The 26,951-nt window shown below is 45.2% G+C and overlaps 1 protein-coding gene across 3 annotated transcripts in view; it reads right to left on the bottom strand.

The window, feature by feature from the left end:
• The window catches only part of Gprk2 (G protein-coupled receptor kinase 2), a 100,453-nt gene extending 78,370 nt beyond the window's left edge, over nt 1-22,083 (bottom strand). For all 3 annotated transcript variants that reach the window (XR_011223088.1, XM_045762998.2, XM_045762999.2), the window contains exons 1-2: nt 21,888-22,083; nt 4,622-4,717 (exon numbers count right to left, since the gene is read on the bottom strand). Coding sequence is in view for 2 of the 3 variants with exons in the window: in XM_045762998.2 (XP_045618954.1) it covers nt 4,622-4,717; nt 21,888-21,939 (148 nt within the window). In the remaining variant the exon portion in view is untranslated. The remainder of the gene's footprint in view (nt 1-4,621; nt 4,718-21,887) is intronic.
• Nucleotides 22,084-26,951: the final 4,868 nt, after the last annotated feature.

Below are 26,951 nucleotides of genomic sequence, written 5' to 3'. Positions count from 1 at the left end.
GAGAGGAACGAAGCGAGACAGGGCGTCGGCCAAGACGTTGGACACGCCCCGTACGTGAACCGCCAGGAGAGCCAAACCCCGAGAACTCAGCAGACGAGTCACCCGAAGCGACCAACCCCAAAGAGACAAGGACCGCATCGAACCCCCGCGGTTCAGGCAATGAACCACCGGAGAGCAGTCCGAATGGAGCCGAATCGTCGATCCGCGGGCCACCCGAATCCTCCCCAGAGCAAACCACACTGCCGCGAACTCCCGCACCGTACTGTGAGCTCGACGGAAGGACGGATCCCAACGCCCCTGGCCGGCCTGGTGAGCACTGGTCACAAAACCCCAGCCGAGACGACGCATCCGTGTACACATCGAGCGAGGGCTCGGGTAGGCGCCAAGGCACTGAACCCCGAAAAACCCGAAGAGGAAACCGGTGACGCAGCAACCGACGCAAGTCCCCCGGGGGTCGAACTCTGCGATCGCGAGAGAGGCGGAAGGGGGAACCCCGAAGGAACCAGAACAGCCGTCGAAGCCAAACCCTACCCCGCGGGTAGACCACCATCGCGAAGTTCAGGCTCCCGCACAGCCCCTCGAGCAACCGCCGGGTGACCCGAGGGCCCTCCAGAAACAGACGAAGGCGGGACCGCAGCCGCAGGAGAGACTCCGGAGGGAGAGACAAGGAGGCGGTTCGAGAGTCCCACACGAGACCCAGCCATGTCCGAACCTGAGAGGGAACCAGATGGGACTTCCTCCAGTTCACCAAGAACCCGAACCCGGCGAGCTGGGAAAGAACCAAATCCCTGGCTAGCAAGCAAGCTGACTGGCTGGGAGCCCAAACCAGCCAGTCGTCGAGGTAGGCCAACACTCGAACACCTAGGAGACGCAAACGAGCCACCACAACCCGTGTAAGGCGTGTGAACACGCGAGGTGCCAGGTTCAACCCGAACGGGAGACAACGAAAGCGGTAACTCAGACGCCCCACTACAAAACCGAGCCAGTCCCTGAACCGCGGATGAATCGGGACATGCCAATAAGCGTCCCGGAGGTCCAGGGACACCATCCAAGCTCCCGGCTCCAAGAGGAGCCGAACCTGAGACAGCGTAGTCATCCAAAAGGAGGGGCAATGAACCCAGGGGTTCAGACGGGACAAATCCAGAATGAACCGCAGGTCCGCGCAGTCCCGTTTCGGAACCGGAAACAGACGGGAAACCCATCTGAGGGACGACGTCGTTTCGACGACGCCCAAGCGTACCCACTCCAAGACGACTCGACAGAGCGCAGGGGAAGAAGCCTGCCCTGCCAGCCCCGACCCCCCAAAGAGGGGAGGGGCCACCCAACGCCACCGCAGGCCGCGAGACACGACCCGAAAGGCCCACGAATCGTGGGACCAGGCGCGGGCGAACAGCGCAAGCCGCCCCCCCATCGCCCCGTCAAAGGGGCAAACCGCGAAAGGGCCGGCGACCCCTACGAGACCCAGAACCCCGCACAGCGCGAACACCGCGCCGACCAGACGAGGGAGGGTCCGCAGGAGGAGCCAACCCCAAACCTGACACCAGAGGCCTACCACGACGAGAGGAACCCCGAGCCCTGGCACGACCTTTCCGGGAAGACCCACCCCGGGACCCCCGGAAAACCAACAAGTCCGACATCGGACGACAAGCCGCCGACGCAGCCTGAATAAACTGCGCCACGGCCGACTCCCCAAACAGGAGAGGACAAAAAGGTGAAGAACGCCTAAGAGCCAGAGCCCAAGCAGATCCCATGGAGGAACCCAGCACCGCCTGCCGACACGCGAGACGGGAAGCATAGAACAGGGAAACCGCATCCCGCAAAATCGGCGTGAACAGCTTCAACGAGGCAGCCGACGCACGCGCAGCCGAGGACAAGGTGCCGGACCCCGGGACGGACCCAAGCGTCCCCACATCCTCCAAGAGCCAATCCGAAGACAGCTCCAGGAGGGAAAAGAACCGCAAGGCCGAACACAAAAGGCCCCGAGCGCGCAAGTCCTCCGCCACGAGCGCCGCCGAAAGGGAGGGAACCTGCACATGGAGCTGAATAACGCCCACATCGCGGGGAAGGGCAGGGGCAAACAAGCACTCATTCAGGTACTCAAGTGCACCCCCCAGGAAAACCTGAAGCACCGTGGAAGCTTCCCGCCACTCCAGCGTGCGGGAACGACAGAAGGAATGCCAGGAATCCAGACCAAACAAGGGGCAGTCTGCTAGCCAGGACGACTCCGGAACCTCGTAACGGAGCCAGAAAGGGAACGAAGTCCCAACCTTGACGTGGACGGATCCATTTCCGAGGCATAATCCGGGTCACGCAGGAGGTAAGCTGCAAAGGCCGCTCGCACCACACCAGGTTGGATGCGATAAGCCGAAAACCTCCGGAAGGACGGAACCGACGTACCCAGGGGAGCACGGAACCATACCCGGGGAGGGGCCTACACCAAATCCAACTCGTACGCAGAGGGGGGGAAAGAAAACCCCACTCCTTGTAACAATAAGCCCCGCTCAGTGGGAAGAAAAACCCCGGCGGGGTCCAGCGGGGCCCAAGGCCCCCAAGTCAGCCCCTCCCCAGCCTCGAGGTCCGTCACCACAGGACCCGAGGCCGAGTCCTCTCCCCAAGCCCCGACCCCACAAGACAAGGACGGAGCAGCCGGAAAAGCTGGAGGAAGAGGGGCCCACTGGTCAGACCCTGAAGCTTCGGCCGGGAGACAAGACTCGAATGCCTCTGCCGCCCCCCCGGAAGGGGCAACCCCCGAAGCTGCCCGAGTCTCGAGATCAAGTAACCCCTGCTCCGACCCCGAAACCCTCAGACGCTTCGGGGCCGGAAGCAGGGGCGGGGGACCAGAACGAACAGAAGGGGAAGGACGAGGAGGTGCGGACTGAACCAGGATCGAAGCGACCCCCACCCCCAAGTCCGGGTCTCGAAAAGCAAAGCGGGGCAGCCCCGGGGCATCCGGGGAAGCAACCAACCGAGCGCGTTGCAACAGACGAAACCTAGACTGCAACGCACGTGCCGCCTGTACCCGAATAGAATCAGAGGATTGGGTAAATTGAGTCACAAGCAAGCAGCAACACTCACAGGACTCAGGGTCGAAAGTATCACCGACCCAACAGGCAGCGTGGCAGAGGCAAAAACAATGAGGGTCACCCTGAGACAAGGGGACCGAGCAACCCTCAAACTCGCACACAGCGAGTGGGGACTCCGGGGTCACATCCATCGGACCCACGCGCCCCCTAGGGGATTCCCAGGGTCCTGAGCGTTTACTTTAAGAGGACTCGCGCTCAGGTAGTCCCAGGCAGGGTGCTGCAAACCGGCGCCCAAAACTACCAAGCAAACTTCTAAAGCTGAACCCCAGGGACGTGTACACTCACGGGGACCTAGCAGGGGGCGCCACCGATGAGAACAGTGGAAGGGCAAAAACAAACTGAATAAAATGACAGAACCCCCCACCAGGCAAAAACAAAAAGAAAAACAAAACCCCGCAAGAGGACAGCGAACCCCAAGGAACAGAGCCGGCCGCGATGTCGGGAAATACAAGCTGAGCAGCACCCTGCGCCCCTACCAGTGCAAACTGCCTCTTACCTGCCGGTAACAAGGGAGAACAGAACACCCAAGAGCCCAACAGGCGGCCGAAAAACCGAAAGGTAAAACGGACCAGCAGAGGCAGACCCCGAGGAGCCTGTGGAAGGTGGCCCCAAGCCCCAAGGGCAGTACTTACAGGGCACCTAGGGAAGGCAGCCCTAGGCGCATGCAGCCCGAGTACTGAAGATAACTCCTGGCTCTCGCACCCACAAAACTAACACCACACGCAAAGCACAGTGCAGTAGCGACACCGGAGCCAGAGCACACGACCATCGCCTATAGCATCAGCCTCAAGAACTGAGGTGTGGGTAGCCGGCGCGGGGGGTCTGGGGCTCCCCCTTCCCCCTCCCGGGGAGGGGGGAGCTGCGCAGACAGCGGCGCGGCAGTGTGTGACGTCACACTAGTTTGCTTGTTTTCGGTTGGGGAGTTCTATCCACTAGTTCGGTTTTAGGTAGCAATTTTAACCAGAATAGGGGTTTGTTTTGGGGCGCTTACCTTTCTGGGTGCCTGTTCCGGTCGATGGCAGACATAGAATGCTTCCACTAACACGGGGGCTTCTATAGGCCATTGCTCCCCTTGCCTCTCTGAGGGGGCCCGGTTCTGGCCGTGGTCCCCGGTAGGCCTAAGAACTCCATACACATGACTGATGCCAAAGTCTGACATTAGCATATCAGCCTGGGATAGCTCCGGGGAGCCGACGGGGCTCCCCCCAGAAAACCAAACTTAAACAAAGTGGAAACCTCGGTACTCCTGAAAGATTTTGGTTATGGTAATGAAAAAACTTTAATTAAAGCTGTTAAAATATACAGAAATTTCATGTATTTTGACGTAGTCAGAAAATACGGACTGACAGCATTGTTAGTATTAACTGACCATATTAAAAAAAATTATTATTATTTGGTCTTTAGTAATAAATACAGTACTGTACTATGCTCTAATTTTGGGTAACCCCCACAAGACAACTGATATAAACTATTGGAAGAACTTAATCTACTTAAAGAATACCACATACCTGTACATATAAAATTAAATCTATACTTACCTATTTTGCTTTTTAATTCTAGACACTGTGATATATGTGGAAATTGTAACAATTTTCTCCATTTTTTACTTTTGCCCTTATTGCTGTCTGAACCTCCTGGGAAAAAACAAAGACATATCTTAGCACATTCCTCACAATAACATTTTATATGTGCAATTGTTAAGTAAATTTAAATTATGTATTATATAATACTACTATTAAAATTATAATTATTACATCAAAATATTTATGGAACAAATATGTAAGAGATGACTCCTCATGTCAGGAATAACCCCACATACAAGCTACACTACACTTTATAAATTTATAAATCTATGAAACTGTAGCTTCATTATAAATGAAGCCACATTTTAAAAGCATTATACGACAAAGAGTACAGTAGTGGGAAAACAGGACACCACGAGCATAGCTCTCATCCTGTAACTACACTTAGGTAATTACACTTAGGTAATTACACTTAGGTAATTACACTTAGGTAATTACTAGTTCTTGTCAGAAGAGGCACTGAATTATGAAATTATAAAATACAGTATTCTGATTTGGTTTGACTGCAGCTAACCAAGGAAAATAACATCTCTTTCAAAATACAGTACAAATGACTGTGTTGAAATATTCTTCATGTCAAAAATACTGTACCACTCTTGTCCTCTACCTCTACCTCTCTATGGCCTCTAAAGGAAAATGTAATTGTCTTAGGAACACGCAATGAAATAAATGCTTTCCCGATATTTTTCGATCCTCAATCTTTCAAAAATTCTCTATTGAGATTCATATTACATGTATTACAGTGTCAGTTGTAATGAAATTAAGCATATAATCTTTTCCAATCTAGTCCTTCGGATGCTCCCCTCGAGCTAAAGCCTAAATGCTCTACCTGGGATTCTTCATCCTAATGCCCACCATGACAAGGAACAAATGTGATGATACATCAGTGACACTGTCATTTGACTGAGTAACTCTGAAGTCCATTTATAATAATAATAATAATAATATTTTATTAAGGAAATGTACATACAAGCCACTAGTACGCATAGCATTTCGGACAAATCTTCTGCTAGTCTCGTTTGTTGCTTGTCTTGATCATGCATTACTGAAGGTTGATATATATATGCATCTTTACAACACAGTAATAATACTGTATATAAATAATCATTTTTTTTGTTTGGGGTTGGGGTTTGAGTATATGCAGGAATCTGGGTAGATGGTGAGTGGATAATATGCATATATCATGGATATGTGTTCGGGTGGTCATATGATTGGTCTGGTGGTTGGGTGCTGGTGGTGATGGAGGTTTTCTGAAGTTTATGGATGGAAATGGAAATAAAATGTAATTTGCTACACTGCTCAATTTCAATAGCAGTTCAACTTTTTTATCCAACTTATATGTATATATTATTTTAACTATCAAGCCAATAAAACAAGGTTAACTTGGTATTAAATGGAAACGAATCATTAGAATAAAGAATAACAGTAATAATAACCTTAGGTGTAGGATATCCCTACTATGGATATCTATTTATGAACTTTATGGCATCTTTAATTAAAAATACTATTCCACATATGTTGTGCCAGTATGATATATCTTTGGTACATTAAATAATCTGAAAAAAGATGACACATATTTTACCAAGGCTACGAAAGAAACTACGCCTTTCTTCATCTGCACCTGACTCGCCAAGTTTGCATGCCACTTCAGCATCTGCAATTCAAGCCTCATCAACTCAAGAGGACTCCATTGCCTCAAGTTACTGTACTCTTCTCAAGCCTAAACCTGTGATGCCTTCATGAACAATACTACCAATTATTTGACCTGAAAAACAATACTTTGACAAGTACTACTATTTTTGTTCCAGCCAAATTATGGAAGAGGAATTTTGCACTTCCACTACCTGGATTTGTACCTGGATGGGGTTCTGGGAGTAGTTCTACTTCCCAAGCCCAGCCTGGGGCCAGGCTTGACTTGTGAGAATTTGGTCCAACATGCTGTTACATGGGGACACGAGTCTCCAAGCAAGTCTCTCGTGTTGAGACTACCCGCCAAACACACACCGAAACTACGACGTTGGTACAACGTTCAAACAAGTTTTAACACTTCCTAACCAGTTATAACAACCAATATACCAAGTTGTAACAACGTTCTAATACGTCATAAACACGTTAAGCCAAGATGTAACAACTTTATTACAAGTTGTAACAAGCGGAAAGTAGAGACAGTTTCGGTTTGTGTTTCCAGGGTATGACATGAAATCAGAAGGCATAGCAGGATGTGCAGAATACCCCCCATTGAAAAGCAAAGGTGCAATACTCAGAGAGAACTCTATCAATATTAGAGGCTCGAAACTGTTCAACACACTTCCACCACACATAAGGGGCATAACTGGCTGACCCCTCTAGCCCATCCTCCGAATATGGGGAGGTAAATGTAAGGCACAAGTAAATGTAATTATGTACTATTCCTAGCAGTCAGGAACTGTACTTATTACACTTAGTATTAAACTGTACTGTCAAATAATCGCCAGAATCGCACCAAAATATTGTGAATATTTGAGTTTACCTGAAAAGCTCAATAGAAAACCACAACCTAACCTAACCTTCTTAGTGTATGAGGACAAGCATTTTATTGCTTCTTAATTACAATTACAGTAGTACTTAACCTATTGCTATATTGATCTTACAGTTTTATAAAATTAATAAAACAAAACTAAAATCTTTCAATAGATTATAAAGTAACTCATGATATTTTCAAATTTTGTATAAAATCTCAATAACCGAAAAATAAATTCTTTATATTTAAAACGTGTGTACTGTATATAGAATTGAACATAAAAACTTCATCCTAAAATTGTTTTAACAGAAAACGAGAATATATGAGGAGGTAAATGTAACGGCACAAGTGTAATTATGTTCTATTCCTAGCAGTCACGAATTGTACTTATTAAACTTGTACTTAAACTTAAATATTTGTACTTAGTATTAAACCGTACTGTCAATTCGGAGGATGCATTGGACCCCCTCGAAGTGTTCGAGAGAGAACGTGATAAACACTTCCATGAGATTACTGATTAACCAGGCTGTGATTCATACAACAGGCTGCGAGCAGCCGCATCCAACAACCTGGTTGACCAGTCCAGCAACGAGGAGGCCTGGTCAAGGACCGGGCCGTGGGGGACGCTAAGCCCCAAAATCATCACAAGGTAACCGCAAGGTAAGGACCGTCTTTCTGCTTGTTTTCTTCTGGGTTGAAGATATGGTGAAGACTTTTACTTGGGATTTTAGAGAATACACCTAGATTCCTTCATAGAATTTATTGGGCGAGATAACCATAGTTTCTCCATCTTTTGATGTGTGGTTTGGTCATCATATCTTCAGCCATGTTATTGTGACTCATTGTCTGCATAGGCATTCACACTTGCTTGATAAAAAATTTATCGTTCACTGCTAAAAGCTACTTTACCTAATGCCTGAAATTTTGTATCAATATACAGTACTTTACTCTAACATTTGTCTAGATATCTGTACTTCAAACCAGGAATGTGAGCCCTGTAAATGCAGTCATTTGGTGGCGAGAGAAATTTCGACCCATGGGGTAGATCTATAATATCTGAAATACATTGATCCTGTTCAAGACTAGTTGAGCATTATGAATTGTCAAATGTCTATCACAGCCAAAATTATTAATAAACTTGTCAACATCTTCCTTATTTAAGCCCACTCAGCCTAGCAATAAGCATGTTATCCAGTGGGGACAGTGCCATGGCAATGGTTTATGAACTGTATACAGCCATTTTATATGACATTATGGTAAGGGGTAAGATAATATTGAAATTGGGTCCAAACATTACCCACCCAAACTAGTAGCATTTAATGTTGTATAAAATCAAGACATCATCATACAGGAACTTTGTATACATTTTAATAATTATAACAATAATAAATAATAATAAATCATAAATAAAAAATAATAAAATAATAATATTAACAAAATTATTAATACCAAAACTGATGATGATAATTCCTTTCAATGGGGACAGGAAGCCTGTGTGTATATATACTTTAGGCTTGTATGAAGGTTTGCCAAAGGTCGAATTACTGACCCTTTCCAAGATGCAACCCCACAACAGTTCCCTAACTCCTGGGTACCTATTTACTGCAAGGTGAAGAGGTATTGTGAGAAAGAAAAATGCCCATCCAATAGGTGGGACCAAAAAGCCAAAACTCAACCCCCACAAGGACAACTAGGCAAGTACATTGAACCTGTCACACTGCACATCACATGCTTCACCTATTACATTGCACCTCACACACTGTATTTGTCACACTGTTCATGACATGCTGCACCTGTCACACTGTACATTACACGCTGCAACTGTCACATTGTACTTCACACGCTGCACCTATTACACTGAACATCACACACTAGAAATGAAAGAGAAGTAAAAGAAAAAGAGACGATTAAGGAAGTGTGTTTGGAAGTCAAAACCAGAAATGACAAACAAGAAGCGGAAATTAGACAAACAATTAGGAAAGAACTGGTAACCAACAGTAAACTGGTACAAAACACTGCAGACAGGAGTAAGTCCATAATAATCTTTGGGTGTTTAGAGAAGGAAATTTCATCTAGGGTGGACAGAGCAGCAGAAGAGATGAAAATCATAAGAGAAAATAGTAGGATTAAGAAAAGGTCTAAATTCAAAAGAACATGTCAGTGAATTTAGGAGAACAGGAAAATATGAGAAAGACAAGAACCGCCCCTCAAGGGTGATGTTTAAGGGAGTGAAACATATGTTGGAAGTGCTCAGAAATGCTAGAAAATTGCAATGTGGTGAGGATGGCAAATGTTGGCCATTTTTTACATATATTCCACTTCAACTAATTTTTCAGGCATCCCTGTGTACAGGATTCGTAGCAGATGTGTGGAAAAAGGCTAACATAGTTCCAATCTACAAAAGTGGCAGCAGGGAAGACCCCCCCTCAATTATAGACCTGTATCACTGATGAGTGCAATACTGTGGTCAAAATAATGGAAAAAAATAATTAAAACTATATGGGGGGAACACCTGGAGAAAAACGATATAATATCAGACAGACAGTATTGTTTTCGATCTGGAAGATCCTGTGTATCGAATTTACTCAATTTATATGATCGAGCAACAGAGATTTTACAGGAAAGAGGCAATGTATCGGACTGGAGAAATGTCACAAGTGGAGTACCACAGGGTTCAGTTCTTGCACCGGTAATGTTCATTGTCTACATAATGATCTGCCAGATGGAATATAGAATTATATGAACACGTTTGCTAATGATGGTAAGATAATAGGAAGGATAAGAAACTTAGATGATTGTAATACCCTACAAGAAGATCTGGATAAAATTAGTATATTGAGCACCACTTGGCAAATGGAATTTAATGTGCATAAATGTTATGTTATGGAATGTGGAATAGGTGAACATTGACCCCACACAACCTTTAAATTATTTGAGAAATCTTTAAAGATTTCTGATAAAGAGAGAGATCTAGAGGTGGTTCTAGATAGAAAACTTGTCACCGGAGGACCACATAAAGGACATTGTGTGAGGAGCCTATGCTACACTTTCTAATTTCAGAACTGGCTTTTAACCTTAAAACTGCACAAGGCATATACATATACGACAGGGCACATCACTTATTTTTTTAAATTTCCTTAAACACTTTCAAATGTTTTGTGCATAATCTACTAAGCAAATGCTCCAACTTTGTCTAAATGATCACCAACATGTAGACATTTACATACCACAGAGTCTATCACAGATTAAGAAAGTAATTAGAAACAGCAATGCAAAAGGTGTAGTGACCATAACACAGCAGTTGCAACATCAGGATCTGCAGGTTGGTACAAGAATTCAACCAACTACGAACCACTTATGTTGATGAAAGGAAGCAGTAGAACAACAGAAGTACACTTACATCACATCAGGCATGGATACCCATGTGCATGGGAAATAGGCTTACAGGTTCCGGACTATGAGAGGAAATGTCGGCACTGTGGAGAAATGCCCAACAGACCACTAGAACATTATCTAACACAGTGCACAGTTACAAACCTATTAAGATTTCAACTTAGATTCAACAGAGCAGAAGAAGTTGTTAAACAAACGAGACAAAATCTTACTGAAGCGACCATACGAGTCTAAATACTCATACTCCGCCCAAGTAAACAGAAACAAGCAACACTTAGTGGGCCAGCCAGAGGCTTAGGGCCTATGCAGGAATATACCTGAAAAAAAAACTTGATAAACAAGAAAATTAAAAATAATTATAGAATTGAATATTGAAAGTTTCAGATTTTCAAATCAGCTGCAAAAATATTAAATATCACTAATTATTCATTTGTTATTATTAAGCTCTAATGATGCATAATGTTGTTATGCTCTATGCTGCTCAGAACAGCTTATGATCTTCATTTTCATAAGTTGAGAATATAGGTTTTCAGAATAGTTTACTGTAAAAAAAAATCATCAATATGCACCAAATTTAGAACAAAAAAATTATAACTCCGAACGTTTGGGGTTTACGAAATATTCATTCTATAGGATTCTACGAACAGACAGCTGTGCACACTGTAAAAATGGTGAGAATTGGTCAGAAACTGGATTTTTGGATATGGTTGAAAGTCAAAAATCTAGTTTTAGAGATACTGTAATTGAATTTGAAGTTACTGATAATGAATAAAATATTATTAATAAAATATTACCACTACACCACAGTCTCCGTGGTGTAGTGGTAAGACACTCGCCTGGCGTTCCGCGAGCGCTATGTCATGGGTTCGTATCCTGGCCGGGGAGGATTTACTGGGCGCAATTCCTTAACTGTAGCCTCTGTTTAACGCAACAGTAAAATGTGTACTTGGATGAAAAAACGATTCTTCGCGGCCGGGGATCGTATTCCAGGGACCATAGGATTAAGGACTTGCCCAAAACGCTACGCGTACTAGTGGCTGTACAAGAATGTAACAACTCTTGTATATATCTCAATAAGATAGTTCTAATTCATTAATTTACTTGTATGATTTAATAAATATTGTTTGGTATTCGTACTGGAATATGTGAAAGTTGTAGGTCAATATGTGTTGAAATAAAGTCAAGACAAAATAACCTACTTAAAACATAAAATATATGGATAATTATAAAAATTACAGGTATAATGATTTAGGGGATATATTTAGGGAATACTTTATATAAGTAAAAAAGCCCTAATCTGGTCCCTAATCATCAAAACAGCCTAAAGAGACACAGAAAAGAGAGTTTGAAATCTGTGAAGAAATCAGCCAAAAATAAATTCAAAGTCCTAAGTTCTGCGAGTTGTGACTTATTTGTTGACCAACTTCATTCTATCTTCACATAGGGACTAGTATGCCCTCTCCAGGATGTTGAGGTTACAACAAAATAAAATAATAAACCAAGGTGGAAAAAAAATCCCCCCCCCCCAATATTTTTTTTGGGACATTGCTGAAAGAAAGATATAATCATTGGGCAATGTATTTATATGATATATAACAAAATAGGGCACAATAACATACTTACTCATTATTATTTGTGTTATTATGTATTATTCAGCAATGCTATAAAGGCACCAGCTGCATATCCACTTTGTGGACACTTCTCACTACTATTTTTCTTCTTTGTGCATCGGACAGGTGTTTGCATCTTTTATTACCGAATTATTTCTCAGTTCCAGTTAATAGATGTTCTCCTTATCAACAAAACCTTTTTAAAAAAAATTTCTAAAATCAATTTATGAAAATATTTTTATTAGTTTCACAACGCTGAAGCCAATAATTTGGAGATTTGTTTTACATTTTTAAGTAATTTTTACGTAATTTGAATATTTTTCGCTCCCCGGTCCCTTATTCTTAGCAGTGTATGGGTTAAATACGTGGATGACAAAATACTAAAGAAATTGTTCACGACTTTTGTTAGGCCAAAGCTAGAATATGCAGTGGTTGTATGGTGCCCATATCTTAAGATGCACATCAACTGGAAAAAGTGCAAAGACATGCCACTAAGTGACTCCCAGAACTGAAGGATAAGAGCTATGAGGAGAGGTTAGAGGTGTTAAATATGCCAAAACAAGAAGAAAGAAGAAAAAGAGAATTGATAGGGACGAATTCCCGAGACCTGGAACTTCTAGAACAAGAGGACACAGACTCAAGCTAAGGAAACAAAGGTGCCAAAAAAAATTAGACAATTTTCTTTTGCAAACAGAGTGGTAGACGGTTGGAACAAGCTAAGCGAGGCGATGGAGAAGGCCAAAACCGTCAGTAGTTTCAAAGTTTTATATGACAGAGTGCTGGGAAGACGGGACACCACGAGCATAGCTTTCATCCTATAACTACACTTGGGTAATTACACTGCACCTGTCACACTAAAACTGGAGGAATGGTCTAGAAAATGGCTACTAATGTTTAACTCAGGAATGTGTAAAGTAATGAAATTAGGCAAAGGGAGCAGGAGGCTGAACACAAGGTACTAACTGGAAGGTGAAATCCTGCACGAGTCAAAGAAAAAGATCTGGGGTGGATATCACACCAAACCTATCCCCAGAAGCCCACACAAAAGGATATCATCAGTGGCATATTCCAGATTGGCCAATGTAGGAACTGCCTTTAGAAACTTGTGTAAGGAATCATTCAGAACCTTGTATGCCACTTATGTCAGACAAATCCTGGAGTATGTAGCTCCAGCCTGGAGTCCATACCAAGTTAAGTCAGGTGCTGTCACAGCGAGAGGTTGTGTTAGCTGGAGCTCTGGAGTAACATTATTATTGCAATAATGGAAGGATTAGTTAATGATTTGGTGAGTTTGGTTGGAGCTCTGAGAGCAGAGATGGATTCCCTGCGGGAGGAGGTACGACGGCTGAGACTTCGAGAGGAAACGAAGGAGGAGACCAGTGTTGACGAGACCTCATCGTGGAGAGTAGTGAAAGACAGGGGTCTTAAGAAGACCTTGACAAGGCCGCCTACAGACGCCCTAAGGACGGCAAATTCATTTGCCGTGTTGGAGGACGAGTGCTGTAGTGCGCCTGCAGCGAGGAAATCAGCGAGGAACGGCGGAGCGCAGGCCCCTCAGGCTGCTCAGAAAGTTAGGGCGGTACCGAAGCGAATTTTGGTTGTGGGAGATTCCCAGGTGAGGTATTTAGACAGAACGTTTTGTGCCAGAGATAGGGGGAACAGATTAAGGGTTTGCTATCCGGGAGCTGGAATTGGTGATATTGTTGGAAACATGAATGATATTATGACAGGAAATGGAAACAAACCCATTATTTGTATTAGTGCAGAGGGTAATGATGTTGGACGAGTTAGGAGTGAGGAACTAATACAGAGATTCAGGACAGCCATTGAATTAGTTAGGAGCAAGGGAGGAATCCCGATCATATGTGGCATTCTTCCAAGAAAGGGAGTAGGAAATGAATGGATATCAAGGGCACTAGGTGTCAATTGCCGGCTGGAAAGATATTGCAAATCAAATGCAATATCTTTCATAGACAACTGGGAACACTTCTATGGAAGAAATGAAATGTATGCTCGTGATGGGGTGCATCTATCGAGAGCTGGGGTTGTTGCTGTTGCGAACTCGTTGGAAGAAGTGGTTAGAGGTGTTTGTTTGGGTTTAAACTGTTAGTAGATAGAGGTATGGGAATTGATTTGGAAGAAGGAGGTAATAAAAGTATGTGTTTGTGGGAGAAAGGAATTGGCAAAATGATCAGGGAAAGAGAAGGGCCTCAAAATAACAATTCACTTAGGGTATATTACACTAACAGTAGAAGTCTAAGAAATAAAATTAACGAATTAAATGCTCTTGTCTGAACAGAAAAAATAGATATTATTGCACTTACCGAAACGTGGATGAATGTAGAAAATAGAGAACTATTAGCTGAATATCAAATAAATGGATTTAAACTATTTCACACAGATAGATATATTAGACGAGGAGGGGGAGTAGCCATATATGTTAGGGACAATTTGAAATGTAGTCTCAAAGCGGGAATCAAAACTGAGCCACACACAGAAACTATTTGGATAGAATTATACGAAAAAGCAAATAATATTATAATAGGAGTTATATATAGGCCACCAAATTTAGACAGAATGGAAGCAAAGCATCTATGGGATGAAATATCTAGGGCATCTAGATCTAACAGTATTTACGTCATGGGTGACTTTAATTTTAGTGGAATAAACTGGTTGAACAAAACAGGGAATAGTGAAGCAGAAGATTTTCTAGAATTAATTGACGATTGCTTTCTTACGCAACACATTAAGGAACCAACACGGGAAAATAATATTTTAGATTTAGTGTTAACTAACAGGGAAACACAAATTAATGACATCAAAATAGGGAGTGAGCTAGGGAACAGTGATCACAAAGAAATCAGATTTAGCATAGAATGGAATAGACCTGTAGGAGAAAATTCTGTTAAAGTGCCAGATTTTCGAAAAGCTGATTTTAATAGCCTTAGAAATTTTTTGGGTCAAATTGATTGGAAAGTCTTGGGTATGGGGTGGGGGCCGGTCTTGGAGCGAGACATGAACCCAGCGATAGGTGACGTAAATGGGGATTTCGATGTGGATTCAATATATAACTTATTTAAGAATATTCTAAACAAAGCACAGGAACATAGTATACCATACAAATTGAATAGATCGAATACCAATGACCCAAAGTGGATAACAAAGAATTTGAAGAACCTTATAGGTAAAAAGAGCTTGGTACAAAAGGATTAAAAATGGGGAGGTCACTTCAGAACAGGAATTCGTACAACTGGTTAGAAATGTTAAAAAAAGAGATAAGGAAAGCAAAAAGAAACTATGAAGTTCGCATATCAGGGCAAGCAAAGTCAAATCCTAAAGGGTTTTTTCAGTTATATCGAACTAAGACTAGGGAAAGGATAGGTCCATTAAAATCTGAGACAGGTCAAATAACGGATAATGACAAGGAGATGAGTAGTATTTTTAACAAATATTTTGTATCTGTATTTACTAAAGAGGAACTTAACAATATGCCTTCAGCCGAACAAGTCTATGTGGGTGGGGACGAGGACAGGTTGACGAGTTTAACAGTTACCATGGAGGATGTAATTAAACAATTAGAAAAACTAAAACCAAACAAATCCCCAGGGCCGGATGAAGTGTTTGCCAGGGTACTTAAAGAATGCAAAGAGGAGCTTTCCGAGCCACTGTCTACCATATTTAATAAATCAATAGAGTCAGGCAGAGTGCCAGAGTTATGGAAGGTAGCTAATGTGGTACCAATTTTTAAGAAAGGAGATAGATCACTTGCGTCAAACTATCGGCCAATTAGCCTAACGTCTATTGTGGGAAAGTTACTTGAATCAATAATTGCAAATACAATTCGTCTCCATCTTGAAAACATAAATTAATAAATGAGTCACAACATGGTTTTACAAATGGCTGTTCATGTTTAACAAATTTGCTAACTTTTTATTCCAGCATAGTTCCCCAAATTAGCATTAATTCCCCAAATTAGAAATCTTTCATATGAAGAAAGATTAACAAAGCTTAAGTTGAATTCACTGGAAAGGCGAAGAGTTAGGGGTGACATGATAGAGGTTTACAAGTGGATGAATGGACATAACAGGGGGGATATTAATAGTGTATTAAAAATATCAACACAAGACAGAACACGAAACAATGGGTATAAATTGGATAAGTTTAGATTTAGGAAAGACTTGGGTAAATACTGGTTCAGTAACAGGGTTGTTGATTTGTGGAACCAATTGCCGCGTAACGTGGTGGAGGTGGTGTCAATCGATTGTTTCAAGCGCGGGTTGGACAAGTATATGAGTGGGATTGGGTGGTTATAAATAGGAGCTGCCTCGTATGGGCCAATAGGCCTTCTGCAGTTGCCTTTGTTCTTATGTTCTTAAACACAAGACAAAGTTAGAGAAGATTCAGAGGTATGCCACCAGACTAAGTTCAGAACCGAGAGGTATGAGCTACGACGAAAAGGCTACCAGAGCTAAACCTCACATCCCTGGACGACAGAAGAGTAACGGGAGACATGATAACCACCTACAAAATTCTCTGGGCAATTGACTGGGTGGACAAAGACAAACTGCACCTCACATGTTGTACCTGTCACACTGTACATCACACATGCACCTGACACACTGTACATCACACACGGCACCTGTCACACTGTACATCACACACACACGGCACCTGTCACACTGTACATCACACACACACGGCACCTGTCACACTGTACATCACACACACACGGCACCTGTCACACTGTACATCACACACACACGGCACCTGTCACACTGTACATCACACACACACGGCACCTGTCACACTGTACATCACACACACACGGCACCTGTCACACTGTACATCACACACACGGCACCTGTCACACTGTACATCACACACACACGGCACCTGTCACACTGTACATCACACACACACGGCACCTGTCACACTGTACATCACACACACACGGCACCTGTCACACTGTACATCACACACACGGCACCTGTCACACTGTACATCACACACACACGGCACCTGTCACACTGTACATCACACACACACGGCACCTGTCACACTGTACATCACACACACACGGCACCTGTCACACTGTACATCACACACACACGGCACCTGTCACACTGTACATCACACACACACGGCACCTGTCACACTGTACATCACACACACACGGCACCTGTCACACTGTACATCACACACACACGGCACCTGTCACACTGTACATCACACACACACGGCACCTGTCACACTGTACATCACACACACACGGCACCTGTCACACTGTACATCACACACACACTGCACCTGTCACACTGTACATCACACACACACTGCACCTGTCACACTGTACATCACACACACACTGCACCTGTCACACTGTACATCACACACACAACACCTGACACATTGTACATCACACACGACACCTGACACATTGTACATCACACACTTCGCCTGTCACACTGTACATCACACACTGCACCTGTCACACTGTACATCACACACTGCACCTGTCACACTGTACATCACACATGGCACCTGTCACACTACATCACACATGGCACCTGTCACACTGTACATCACACACTTCACCTGTCACACTACATCACACACGGCACCTGTCACACTGTACATCACACACTTCACCTGTCACACTGTACATCACACACGGCACCTGTCACACTGTACATCACACACACACTGCACCTGTCACACTGTACATCACACACACAACACCTGACACATTGTACATCACACACGACACCTGACACATTGCAGCCCGTCCTCCAAAAATGGGGTGGTAAATGTAAGGAGACAAATAAGTGCAATTATGTACTATTCATAGCAGTTAGGAATTGTACTTATTTTCACTCAGTATTAAATCATACTGTCAAATATATTGTGAATATTTGAGTTTACCCGAAAAACTGAATAGAAAACCACAACCTCACCTAACCGTCTTAGTTTTTGAAGATAATAATTTTATTGCTTCTTAATTACAATTAGTACTTAACCTATAGCTATATTGATATTACAGTTTTATAAAACTAATAAAACAAAACTAAAATATATCAAACAATTGTAAAGTAACTCAGGATATTTTAAAATTTTGTATAAAATCTATATTGTTTAATAAATCTGAAAACGAAATTCCTGATATTTAAAACTTGTGTATTGCTAATCGAAATTGAAAACTTCATCCTAAAATTCTGAGTGTGTTAACAGAAAACGAGAAAAATTAAATCGGGGGAGGGAGTTGGGTAAATGTAACAGCCTCATAAGTGCAATTATGCACTGTTTGTGACAGTAAGAAAGTGTACTTATTACACTTAGTATTAAATCGTACTATCAATTCGGAGGATGGGTTGCACATTGTACATCACACACTTCGCCTGTCACACTGTACATCACACACTGCACCTGTCACACTGTACATCACACACTGCACCTGTCACACTGTACATCACACACTGCACCTGTCACACTGTACATCACACATGGCACCTGTCACACTACATCACACACTGCACCTGTCACACTGTACATCACACACTACACCTGTCACACTGTACATCACACACTACACCTGTCACACTGTACATCACACACTACACCTGTCACACTGTACATCACACACACTGCACCTGTCACACTGTACATCACACACACTGCACCTGTCACACTGTACATCACACACACTGCACCTGTCACACTGTACATCACACACACTGCACCTGTCACACTGTACATCACACACACTGCACCTGTCACACTGTACATCACACACACTGCACCTGTCACACTGTACATCACACACACTGCACCTGTCACACTGTACATCACACACACTGCACCTGTCACACTGTACATCACACACACTGCACCTGTCACACTGTACATCACACACACTGCACTTGTCACACTGTACATCACACACACTGCACTTGTCACACTGTACATCACACACACTGCACCTGTCACACTGTACATCACACACACTGCACCTGTCACACTGTACATCACACACACTGCACCTGTCACACTGTACATCACACACACTGCACCTGTCACACTGTACATCACACACACTGCACCTGTCACACTGTACATCACACATGGCACCTGTCACACTGTACATCACACACTGCACCTGTCACACTGTACATCACACACACACTGCACCTGTCACACTGTACATCACACACACACTGCACCTGTCACACTGTACATCACACATGGCACCTGTCACACTACATCACACACCTCACCTGTCACACTGTACATCACACACACAACACCTGACACATTGTACATCACACACGACACCTGACACATTGTACATCACACACTTCACCTGTCACACTGTACATCACACACACTGCACCTGTCACACTGTACATCACACATGGCACCTGTCACACTACATCACACATGGCACCTGTCACACTGTACATCACACACTTCACCTGTCACACTGTACATCACACACTTCACCTGTCACACTGTACATCACACACGGCACCTGTCACACTGTACATCACACACTTCACCTGTCACACTGTACATCACACACTGCACCTGTCACACTGTACATCACACACTTCACCTGTCACACTGTACATCACACACTTCACCTGTCACACTGTACATCACACATGGCACCTGTCACACTACATCACACACGGCACCTGTCACACTACATCACACACTGCACCTGTCACACTGTACATCACACATGGCACCTGTCACACTGTACATCACACACTACACCTGTCACACTGTACATCACACACACTGCACCTGTCACACTGTACATCACACACACTACACCTGTCACACTGTACATCACACACACTACACCTGTCACACTGTACATCACACACACTACACCTGTCACACTGTACATCACACACTACACCTGTCACACTGTACATCACACACACTGCACCTGTCACACTGTACATCACACACACTGCACCTGTCACACTGTACATCACACACTACACCTGTCACACTGTACATCACACACACTGCACCTGTCACACTGTACATCACACACACTGCACCTGTCACACTGTACATCACACATGGCACCTGTCACACTGTACATCACACACTGCACCTGTCACACTGTACATCACACACTACACCTGTCACACTGTACATCACACACTACACCTGTCACACTGTACATCACACACTACACCTGTCACACTGTACATCACACACACTGCACCTGTCACACTGTACATCACACACACTACACCTGTCACACTGTACATCACACACTGCACCTGTCACACTGTACATCACACACTGCACCTGTCACACTGTACATCACACACACTGCACCTGTCACACTGTACATGTCTAACCTTACACTTGTCAAACACCCAATATTGTAAGGATGTACATAGACTTCTGCCACGCAAGTGTCAAGGGGGCCCGGCCCGTATGGCAGCCACCAACCAGCCCCCAATAACAAGCCCCCATCTACCCCTGGGTTGTAGAGGGCCACCCCATCTACCCCTGGGGTGTAGAGGGCCACCCCATCTACCCCTCGGGTGTAGAGGGCTGCCCCCATCTACCCCTGGGGTGTAGTGGGTCGCTCCCATCTACCCCTGGGGTGTAGTGGGCCGCCCCCATCTACCCCTGGGGTGTAGAGGGCCACCCCCATCTACCCCTGGGGTGTAGAGGGCTGCCCCCATCTACCCCTGGGGTGTACAGGGCCGCCCCCATCTACCCCTGGGGTGTACAGGGCCGCCCCCATCTACCCCTGGGGTGTACAGAGCCGCCCCCATCTACCCATGGGATGTAGTGGGCCACCCCCATCTACCCCTGGGGTGTAGAGGGCCACCCCCATCTACCCCTGGGGTGTAGAGGGCCACCCCCATCTACCCCTGGGTTGTAGAGGGCCGCCCCCATCTACCCCTGGGGTGTAGAGGGCCACCCCCATCTACCCCTGGGGTGTAGAGGGCCGCCCCCATCTACCCCTGGGTTGTAGAGGGCCGCCCCCATCTACCCCTGGGGTGTAAAGGGCCGCCCCAACTACCCCTGGGGTGTAAAGGGCCGCTCCAACTACCCCTGGGGTGTAGAGGGCCGCCCCAACTACCCCTGGGGTGTAGAGGGCCGCCCCAACTACCCCTGGGGTGTAGAGGGCCAGCCCCAATCTACCCCTGGGGTGTAGGAGGGCCGCCCCCATCTACCCCTGGGGTGTAGAGGGCCGCCCCCATCTACCCCTGGGGTGTAGAGGGCCGCCCCAATCTACCCCTGGGGTGTAGAGGGCCGCCCCAACTACCCCTGGGGTGTAGAGGGCCGCCCCAACTACCCCTGGGGTGTAGAGGGCCGCCCCAACTACCCCTGGGGTGTAGAGGGCCGCCCACACGCCAGTAACACGCCCCTCCTCCTGACCCTCAGGTACACGCTCTGCCAATCTTGGACAATTTCCGCTGCCCTCGCCCTCTGCCACGAACTAATTGACACAGGTCTGCGAGCCTCCTAGGCTGTGTGGCCGCTCAGATGGGGCACTGGTGGCCGCGGCCGGGGGAAAGCCTAAGCCCCACAAGGTCGGAGACTGCTGGAGAAGCGAGGAATGCGAGCATTGGAGCGGGAGGCTGAGAAGAGCCCGGAGCGGACGTTAACACTCCACCAGCACCAGCAGCAGCAGCAGCTCCTCGGTCGCTGCCATTGCTAACCCTTCCCAGTAGCGCCTTACCTTCCCTTGCTTTCAAGTACACTGTGTTGGCTACAATGTTTTCTAATTCCATTAGTTCCAGTTTGACAGTTTATGACCACCTCGGGCCACTGTTGACCCTCAGCCATTCAAGCGAAAACTCGACACTTGGGTGGGGTGCACCAGGGAAATATGGCGAGCTCTCCACGCCTGCCAACCCGCCCGACCTCTCCCCACCAGCCTCATCCCCCCTCAAACTCCACCATCTCTTTACTACAATAAACAACGCAAATATAACAAAAATAAACTATATATCACGAATTTGGATCAACTCTGAAATATATATCACATGGGATTTATTTTCTCCGTTAATTTATTTCGAGAGACATTTACGTGATTATTTTTATATTTTCGAGTTTGAATGTATAATATATTTTAATAAGGATATTTATATTTGGAAATCAATATTTTATTGCCTTAATTTCAGCTGCTCAAGATTTGGCAAATTCAATATTAAGATTGAGATGAGGATCCTGTGGTTGGCAGACCTGGGGAGGCCAGCAGTCGATACAGCCACCAGAGGATGGAAGATAGTGGCATACACCACTGGAGAGTGGCATACACCACGGGTGTGGCATACACCACGGGTGTGGCATACACCACTGGAGAGTGGCATACACCACTGGAGAGTGGCATACACCACTGGGGGGTGGCATACACCACTGGAGAGTGGCATACACCACGGGTATGGCATACACCACTGGGGGGTGGCATACACCACGGGCGTGGCATACACCACTGGGGGGTGGCATACACCACTGGGGGGGTGGCATACACCACTGGAGAGTGGCATACACCACTGGGGTGGTGGCATACACCACTGGAGAGTGGCATACACCACTGGAGAGTGGCATACACCACTGGAGAGTGGCATACACCACTGGAGAGTGGCATACACCACTGGAGAGTGGCATACACCACTGGAGAGTGGCATACACCACGGGTGTGGCATACACCACTGGGGGGTGGCATACACCACTGGAGAGTGGCATACACCACGGGTGTGGCATACACCACGGGTGTGGCATACACCACTGGGGGGTGGCATAAACCACTGGAGAGTGGCATACACTACTGGGGGGTGGCATACACAACTGGAGAGTGGCATACACCACGGGTGTGGCATACACACTGGGGGTGGCATACACCACTGGAGTGTGTGGCATACACCACTAGAGTGTGTGGCATACACCACTAGAGTGTGTGGCATACACCACTGGAGTGTGTGGCATACACCACTAGAGTGTGTGGCATACACCACTAGAGTGTGTGGCATACACCACTGGAGTGTGTGGCATACACCACTGGAGTGTGTGGTATACACCACTGGAGTGTGTGGCATACACCACTGGAGTGTGTGGTATACACCGCTGGAGTGTGTGGCATACACCGCTGTAGTGTGTGGCATTCACCACTGGAGTGTGTGGTATACACCGCTGGAGTGTGTGGCATACACCGCTGGAGTGTGTGGCATACACCGCTGTAGTGTGTGGCATACACCGCTGGAGTGTGTGGCATACACCGCTGTAGTGTGTGACATACACCACTGGAGTGTGTGGTATACACCGCTGGAGTGTGTGGCATACACCGCTGGAGTGTGTGGCATACACCGCTGTAGTGTGTAGGCATACACCGCTGTAGTGTGTGGCATACACCGCTGTAGTATGGCATGCACATCTGTAGACGTAGCATACACCGTCGGAGTGGCATACTCAACTGGAATATGGCATACACTGCTTCACAATCCAGTAATGTTTTTTGCATATTTCTCTTGATTATGTATATAATCTTGTATCACTGTCAATGTAAATACTATAATAAGAGAGTGACCAGTATGATATTAATCGGATATCACACCCTTTAGGCACGTCTGTCATTCTTTCTGCACTTAAATATATACATACTGTCACATTTGTAAACAACTCGGTCACTATTACATACTTGAAATTCTCCAGGACAATGACAGCAGCATGCTTGTGTCTGCAACCTAGCACACGCACGTATCACTATCGATAAATATTCTGTTGGTGTCTACTTCATATGAATTCCATCTCATATCTGCCTTCAAGTGCATGATAGAGCAGATGAATTAGCCAGAACTTATGCTCTCAGTGAAAGAGGTGATTATGCCGTTCGAGTGCCTCTAATAAGCTTGAAAACTGCATGAGTGCTAGATGCTATTCTAACAGGCTTTTTATCATTACTTGAAGACTATTGCGTTAAAAGCTTCACAATAACTATATAAAAGTTATACGAGTGCCATTGATACATCCGTTGTTACTAATGTCACGCTACCTTGTTAAATAAACCATACATAGCATCTATGGTTCATGTACTCAAAGCAACATAGATATAATTAATACTTTAGTCCTGGGAAGCGACTATAGGTTATAAGTGTCTCTGGGAGTCTATACGTGCAACCGATGAAGATATAACCAAAAGTATACTTCAACAATATGCTACTATTACACCCTGTACATCCCTTAAATATAACCTGCATCCCTTACACTCTACAGCCCTTACACCCTCCATCACTTACACTCTACATCCCTTAAACTACAATCTCTTAAAATGACATCGCTAACTTATGACTGGCTGGCGTACAACAGATGCCACTGGCTCAGCTCGGCCTGACAGGTGGCGTTAGTCTGGTACTAACTGCCTGAGGGACCGCGGGGTAGCAGCCACAAAGCGTACACTGAATATAACGTTATTAGTTAGTTTAGTTCAGTTATTATGCACCCCATACCCATCCTGTGGACGGTAGTGGAAAGGGTTACCGAGGCACATAGTTTGATACCACGTAAGAGAGTGGTTATGACATTCACCAAGATAGTATCTTGCCTGAATTAACCTGTGTCGCCGTCTCTAGTGATCCTCTCTGACACAGGAAGTCCAAACACAAAAATCTCGATAAGGATGCTTTTAAAGCACTATGTTGTATGTGGGTGTACGGCGTATGTTGTACGCAGGTGTAGGACGTATGTTGTATGTGAGTGTAGGGTGTATGTGGGTGTAGGGTGTATGTTGTATGCGGGTGTACGGCGTATGTTGTATGCGGGTGTGTGGCGTAAGTTGTATGTGGGTGACCGGCGTATGTTGTATGTACAGCAGCATGAACTCCTGTATGCTAATCCCCACAATCACCAAGCCCACCGGAATCACTCAAACATCCGGTACCACCTTGGATCACTTATGGACAAACATAACCGCTCCCCTTGCATCTGGTATAATCACTGACACAACAACTGGGTGAAAGAAACTGCCCATTTGTTTGCGCCTCCACAGGGAATGGAACCTGAGCGCTGTCCACTCAGCCGCGAGGCCTCTATGTGTGTACTCATCTAGTTGTACTGACCAAGTTGTGCTTGCGGGGATTGAACTCTGCAGACACAAATAGTAAATACACAAACACACACAGTCTTCAGAGTAGTTAACGAATGGAATGCTTTAGGAAGTGATGTGGTGGAGGCTGACTCCATACACAGTTTCAACTGTAAATATGATAGAGCCCAGTAGGCTCAGGAACCTGTACATCAGTCGATTGACAGTTAAGAGGCGGGACCAAGGAGCAGAAGCTCAATCCCCGTAAGCACAACTAGGTGAGTACTCACAAGCCGTCAGTAGTTTCAAGGTGTTATATGACAAAGAGTACTGGAAAGACGGGACACCACGAGCACAGCTCTCATCCTGTAACTACACTTAGGTAATTACACATATAAAGAATAATCAGCTCGAGCATGGAATACAAGCCTCGTGATCATAGGACCCATAAAGTTCCGAAATTTTACTTTTCTTTTTAACTTTTTAGCTTTTTTTTAACTTTTAAAATTTTAAATTTTACTTAAATTCCGAAAAATTACTTTACCCGAATAAAAATTTGTATTTGTATTTGCCACAAGGCGGAGATAATTAAGGGAGCTCCTAACAATACCAGAGCAGACAAGTACACAGCTTGGAGTAGTAATGCTCACAACATATAAGATACAAGTTCTATGTGCCACCCCTCTACTACACAGTGTACCTCTCTCTTATGTTCTTTGACTCCACTTTATTTATACACTTTTATAAATAACGTATTATTGTTATTATTATTATTATTATTAGTTGTAGTAGTAGTATTGTTATTATTATTTTATTAAACAGACGAAAGCCACCTCCACTTTTTATTTGAAGAGCAAGTACGTAAGTACTTGCATAAGTACATAACATGTATGTAAGCAGACACAAGCGACCACGACCCGCCAAGGTGACGCAGCGGGGACGGCTTAACATAGCAAGTCGAGAGTCGAGGGATCACCCCAACACCGGACGCCACCTCAAAGCCAGTTGTGTGCTGTGATAACGTAATTGGCTGCACTGTCAAATGAACGGCTCTCATAAGGTGGCAGGGAGAGAGCGGGAGAGCTGGAGAGTGGGAAAGACTTATCTGGCCATCAGGGGCAGAGGATATCAGCTTCAGTCTGTGAAAAGAGCCGTTCACACGTTTTGTTGATTTAGATGATATGAATGAATCCACTTGACGGAATGATCAGCACTTATGCACACACACACACACACACACACACACACACAACACACACACACACACACACACACACACACACACACACACACACACACACACACACACACACACACACACATCAGATTGGCGTGTGTGTGTGTGAAGTCACCAGTGAAGTCCCGCAGGGCTCTGTACTCGGTCCTATTTCTGATATACGTAACCGATCTCCCGGAGGGTATAGACTCATTCCTCTCAATGTTGGCTGACGATGCCAAAATTATGAGAAGGATTAAGATAGAGGACTGCTTGAGGCTTCAAACTAAAGGAATGACTGGTCGAACAAATGGTTGTTAGAGTTTAACCCAAGCAAATGTAACGTAATGAAGATAGGTGTAGGGAGCAGGAGGCCAGTTACAAGGTATCATTTGGGAGATGAAATTCTTCAAGAGTCAGAGAGAGAGAGAAAGACCTGGGGGTTGATATCACGCCAAACCTGTCCCCTGAAGCCCATATCAAGAGGATAACATCAGCAGCATATG

This window comes from Procambarus clarkii, chromosome 56 (assembly GCF_040958095.1).
Source record: "Procambarus clarkii isolate CNS0578487 chromosome 56, FALCON_Pclarkii_2.0, whole genome shotgun sequence".
Lineage (NCBI taxonomy): Eukaryota > Metazoa > Arthropoda > Malacostraca > Decapoda > Cambaridae > Procambarus > Procambarus clarkii.
The sequence above is the reverse complement of the archived record's forward strand: the minus strand, read 5'-3'. Positions and strand labels throughout refer to the sequence as shown.